Source organism: Phalaenopsis equestris, unplaced genomic scaffold (assembly GCF_001263595.1).
Source record: "Phalaenopsis equestris unplaced genomic scaffold, ASM126359v1 Scaffold000036, whole genome shotgun sequence".
Taxonomy (NCBI): Eukaryota; Viridiplantae; Streptophyta; class Magnoliopsida; order Asparagales; family Orchidaceae; genus Phalaenopsis; species Phalaenopsis equestris.
In genome coordinates this window covers 6,151,850-6,158,052 of record NW_018164478.1, presented here as the reverse complement: position 1 = coordinate 6,158,052, position 6,203 = coordinate 6,151,850, and the positions used below count along the sequence as shown (strand labels likewise).

The 6,203-nt window shown below is 38.3% G+C and overlaps 1 protein-coding gene across 1 annotated transcript in view; it reads left to right on the top strand.

The window, feature by feature from the left end:
• The first annotated feature begins 248 nt into the window (after window positions 1-248).
• LOC110018979 (NADH dehydrogenase [ubiquinone] 1 beta subcomplex subunit 9) overlaps window positions 249-6,203 on the top strand; it is a 43,573-nt gene continuing 37,618 nt past the window's right edge. Inside the window, exons 1-2 of the mRNA XM_020716492.1 lie at window positions 249-334; window positions 373-499. Coding sequence (XP_020572151.1) covers window positions 333-334; window positions 373-499 — 129 coding nt within the window. The 5' untranslated portion in view covers window positions 249-332. The remainder of the gene's footprint in view (window positions 335-372; window positions 500-6,203) is intronic.

Below are 6,203 nucleotides of genomic sequence, written 5' to 3'. Positions count from 1 at the left end.
TTGGAGTCCATTTGACATTCAATAGCAGGTTGCTTCATAAGAATGAACTCTTCCACGTTCTTTTACTTTAACAACAAATTGTTATTAATTAATTCGTTTTTTCAGGCTCTAGAAAATATTTTTTTGTTCAAACAATTAAAAATAAGATTTTTCTGGCTATTATGGAATTCCGGTGCATTGGAAGGATGAAGATTTAAAAGACACGAACCGGCCTGTTGAACCGAACGGTTCAAGGCCCCCAGCCTTGGAAAAATTATTGCGTCCGGCTCGACTATTAGGGGCTAGAGAGAGAGAGAGAGAGAGAGAGAGAGAGAGAGAGGAGGGAGAGAGGGATGAGCGCGCACACGGGGGGGGACCGCGCGCGGAGGGGAGGAGCTCGAACACGGTGGGGTACCTCGCTCGGAGGGCAGCGCAGAAGGAGCGCGTGCGGCTTCTGTACCGCCGGGCTCTCAAGGGCACTCTTGATTGGGCAGTTCACCGCCATCTCTTCTACCACGATGTGCGATCCAATCTCCTGGTTTCTAATCTCGCTATTTGCCATATATCTTTAATTTAATACTTCCTTTTTTAGCTTTCCTCAGCTGCTAGGTTGTTTGCTTTCATTTCATGTCTTTTTTCTGGATTGATTGATCTATTTTTAAACAGATGGGTCTTTTCTACTCTTGCTATGTCTAACTTTTGATTTTATGATCGAGGAGGGGCTAACATTTTTTAATAATTCAAATAATATGTTTTGTTTTACCAAACAAATTTCAAATATTATTTGATACTCACAATCGCTCTTTTCTGTAAGCCTTACAAATCAATTGAGCATGCCGTTTTACAAATTAATTGAGCTCGCCATTGTCAAATCTCAGAAACCTTCTAATATTATGCGTGAGTGGTGCAAGTTACCTTTTTTTGCATATTTTAGAATTTTCTTTTGACTTATTTTGTTTCTAGTATATAAACTTTGCTCTAGTAATTTGTCCTTTGGCTGACAATTCTTGGCATTGAATGAGTGTCATTTTGAGACTCTTCTGATATAGTCTTTTGATGCTTTATGTAAATTGAATGATGTACACTAAATAGTTGATAGGTCAAGCCAAACCCATTAACCCACAAAGCCAGTATGCTGGCTAAGTTTGTGATTGTTTGAATCATATCCAACCAACCTTAAAGTCTGTCCGCAGGTAAATTTGGATTTGATCCATGTAGGCGCCAACTCAATGCACTTGGCATTAGTAACTTATCATTTTGTCCAAGGCTCACGGTAGGTCGTCGAAGCCACATGGCAAGTTGCTTGAAGGTAAGACTAAGTACTTGTCCGATTAGTTTGAGCCTTAATCACAACTAATTTGGCTTTAATGAGTATGACAACCTACTAGCTTGACTCATCTCATAATGCAATTATTGAGGGCACTATAATATCATTTAAAATGTAGAGGATGTTACAACTTTGCATGCACCGTAAGATATGCCTCGATGCAATACATTATCATATTTTTGTAATACTTTTGTCCATGCGTTCAATCTGGATTTCATTTCGTATACAATTAGGGGTCACATATATAGGTGAGATCATCTTGAGATATACGACAAAGAGACAATATGGGCCTATCTTAATTTCTCCCCAAATTCTTTGATTCTCTATTGTTCATCATCTCTCATATTTCTATCTCGAGCATTCTTATCTAGGTAGTGTGCCTATGAATAAATTTGAATCAAACATTCTTTTAATTGCGGTAGCGTAGATATATCACAAATTAGAAGAGGAGCATATTGGAATGTTGAAAAATAGTGACAGAGAATCTCGTGGACATGGATGTTGCTTCGTTAGAAGAATTGCCTGCCGATTTGCGGACTATGCATGTTGATAACCCAAACTTGTTAGGCGTAACCCCTAATCCCAAAAAAAGTAAGCAAGACCTATCACCTAGACAGTGAAGTCTCCACCTCATGTTGGAGGGGAAGTGTTATAGCCCCAACTCTCACCCATCGATATATTATTTGCTTTGGCTTAATGGTCCTCGATTTTGCTCCAAATGTGTAACTTCCCAGGATAACACCCATCCGGAGAGTGCTCTGGCATAAGCACGCTTAACTTTGGAGTTTGTATTGGAACTCCATCCGTTTCGACCAAAAAGCCCTTCAATGATTACGAGTTTGGCTTCATTCTACTTAAGAGATTTCACAAATTTTCCTACTTAAGTAACTTGACATCCCGTCAGTTTTTGTAATTCAGAATCATCCATCACATAGATATGATTCTAGAGGTGGCCCCTACAGATTCAAGAAGTGGCTCCCACTAAGCACTTCATCCTATCTTGATTTCAAAAGATGGCTCCCATGGTGTTGCACTTTGTTCTGTATGACACTTGGTTCCCATTTCAGGCTATTGTAATGCTCTGATACCATTTGTGGCAGCCTGAACTCTTTTCCGTCGAGAGATTATCCGCTTTGGCCTAATGGCATCACGATATTGTCTCAGTAGTGTAACTTCTCAGGCGGTCACCCATCCTAGGAGTGCTCTAACACGAGCACACTTAACTTTGAAGTTGACGTTGAAACTCTAACCGTTACACCAAAAGACACCTGAATGTTTAAGAGTTAAAGTTCAATCTACTTGAGGGTGTTCACAATCTCCCCTACTTAAGTAACTGACATTCTCTTTAATTTTTAAAGCCCAAAATCATCAAATAGGTTAATAGGATTCTAAATGTGTCCCCTAAAGATTCAAGAGATGACTTTCACCATGTAGCATTTTGTCCCATCTTGGATTCAAGAGGTAGCTCTCATTGCGTAGAACTTTATTCTTTATAGCACTTAGTTCCTATTTTCAGGCTTGTGTAATACTTTGATGTCATTTCTTACAGCCCGAACTGTCACCCATCGAGATATTGTTTGTTTGGTCTCTTCGTTTTATGCCATTGGTGTAACTTCCCAATAGGTCACCCATCCCAAGAGTGTTCCAACATAAACACACTTAACTTTGGAGTTTTTATCTAAAATCCAACTATTAAACCAAAAAATGCCTCAATATTTAAGACTTTGACTTTATTCTACTCAAGGAGTTTCACAGGAAGAAACACAAAGGCGAAGGGAAGCCTCAACTAGAGAACACCTTCTCTAGGAAAACCACAAAAACAAAGCCCCCATTGAAGTTCAAAATTCGGTCCTTGGATTTTTATTGTGGCAAACCGGATCCTTTGGGCCGCATCACCTTATTTGATGCAACTACCCCTTTGTTGAGCATAAAGTACTCGCTAAAGTATCATTTATTCTTCATAAACTTGAAAGAGTTTGCCTTAAAGTTGTTCACTCACCTTTCCATAGGAGTGTTCATTTCTTATGCCAAGTTTAAGTATTCATTCATGACTTAGCTCGGAAGAGAGGATTCACAAGCTATACAAGTATGCGACAGGAGCCCGATGAATCCTTAAGAAACTTCATCATCTTCTAGTGAGAGATACTTTTTTTTAAAGATCACTTGTCTGTTGTCTCTTAAGAAGCATTAGCTCAAGGCCTCTGAAAAGGTACCTTCATATATGCCCTTGATCTTTAACAGTTGAAGACAATGGTTGAGTTGTTGGAACTTGCGAACACACATATCATTGCGAAGGAGTATAACCATGGGGCCGATACTTCCAATGTTTTGTGAACTGAAAAGAAGCGTAGTCCTAAGAGATCCACCAATTATCGAGGAGAGAAGAAGCTCGCCCCATTGGGCATGGGCCAATGAGGCGCTTCTCGGAGTAAAGGGGAGCTCACCCTTTTGAGAGGTGCAAGTATCATGAGGAAGGCTGATGTGTTGAGCCCGGAAGAGTAATGTCACTGCCCTCAACTTACTCGCTTCCTCCGACAACTCATTGGAGATTCTCAAGATTGAACTTGTTTTTTGCATTCAAAATAAAGATTATTTTAGAAAACAAATGCTAAGGAGAGCTAGCGGTGATCGGGATGATCCAAAGAAGTGCTGCACCTAACACCGCCACTATGGTCACAACATGGAGGAGTGCTGACATATCCAAAACCTGATAGAGAAATATATCAAAGCTAAAAAATTGAAGGAGTGCATGCTCAATGAGCCAAGTACTTGGAGACATAGAAAAGCGACCATGGGGGGCAATGACAACGAACCATGACCAACTCAGGCTATTTACATAGCCGGGATGCTCCCAACAATTCTCGAAGGGACTAACTCTGAAGCGAAGCATCCCACCAATTCAATTTTAAGCGACTAAAATAAGGATATGTGAACTTGGCGTATTCTTCCAATTCCTCTAGTCAGACACAACCGCCAATTACTTTCACGGATGCTTACTTGCCAGCTAATGACAATCTTTACAATGACATAGTAGTGGTAACGAAATTAATAACAAATTATTGGATTGACAATATTCTGATTGACACTATGAGCTCTATAGACATATTTTTAAAAAGCTTCTTAATAAAATGAACTGGGAAATCACGACTTATTTTGATTTAAGGTCCCTTCTTTGGATTCTCTGGAGAGTGAAACAAAATAATCAGGGTAATTGCCTTGCATATTACTTGGAGAGAATATCGACAATACACGGTTATGGCTGACTTTATTGTAGTTGACACGCTAGCTTCTTACAAGACCATTTTCGACAGACCTCTTCTAAACACCTCTAAAGCAGTGGTATCCCCTTACAATACCATTTTCAATATCTTCTTACAATGCTATTTTCGGTAGGCCTGTCCAAATGTAGAATTTTCTCCTTCACTTGACTTATGGCCTTTAGGTGATGAATTCATTGTGAATATCAGAGGTGATCTGATTTAGTCCAACACCTACTACCTAAAGGCTATAAGTTAAGTGAAGGAGCATACTCTGCACTTGAACATCTAAAAGAGAGGCAACCTAGAGATCGGCATGACCATTGAAGTAGTGCTCATGTTCGAGGAGAAAATTGACAAAACCTTTAGCCTCAATGTTGCTTTTGACGGGGTATACAGAGGTGAGTGGATTTCTACCTTGAGAGAATGTAGATGTATCCACTTGGTTTGCTAAAGATATGTTGGGGATATACATAGATCTCACTGATTAAATGTGAATCCCGGTATGTGGCCGATCAAGTAGAGTATTAGCTTGATTGTCATATGTTAGTTGAACTAATTTGCAAGAGGTGCAAAAGCTGCTCCAAGTCGGCTTCCTTAGAGAGGTGGTGTATTAAAATTGGATTGCCAATGTGGTCATGTTCTAAAAGTCAAACGGAAGATGGTGAATGTGCATGAACCTTGCCAACCATAACTCAAAATGCCCAAAGGACACCTAATCCCTTACATGCATCGACACCTTGATTGATTCAGCAGTTGGCTATATGATAATGTGCATTCTTGTTGCTTTTTTGGACTACCATCATATCAAAATGCTCAGCAGATTGTGAAAAAACTTTTATTACAGGGATGGTTTATAGTGTTATGCTATAATGTTATTTGACTTAAAAAATGCAGAGACAATTTATTAAAGGACTATGGATGTAATATTTAATAATAAGAAGAAAAAACTTTGAAGTGCTTGTAAATGATATGCTATTTAAAAGTAAAAACCCCACACAACTCATAGAAAACTTAAATGAGATATTCAACACTTTCCAAAAGTTGGACATGAAACAAAACTCACTGAAATAATTCTTCAGAGCCATCATAGCCAAATATTTAGGCTTCTACTCATCTTAAAAGGTCTTAGGATGAAACCAAATTTGATCAATTTACATTAAATAGAGCAAACTCATTAAACTAATATTATCTATGTAGCCTGAGATTTTTATTTGATAATAGTATAAGTTATATTCTCTTCTTTCTCCCCAATCTTTTGTACAATATATTAAAAATGCTAAACTTATTTTATATAGGCATCACTTGATATTTCAATAATATTGCCTAATTATTATTAATCTTTCTCCCATTTAAAGGGGCATATTAGATATTAAGATCCTCGTCTTCTAAAACTTTCTCCAATGTTTCAACTTTTTCTTGTCCTATAGACTATCTCACCTAGTCAAAACTCAATCTATGAACTTGGAATAAAAAAGTAGGATAAATGATCATGACGATTGGGGTAAAACTGCCAGTGCATGCTCAATTTTCGATTACCCAAAATTGAACATACTTTACAACATAATAATCACACAGTTTTTATGACTTTTTGCATACCTCATATTTGTAGATGAGTATCATGCATATATATAGGCGCC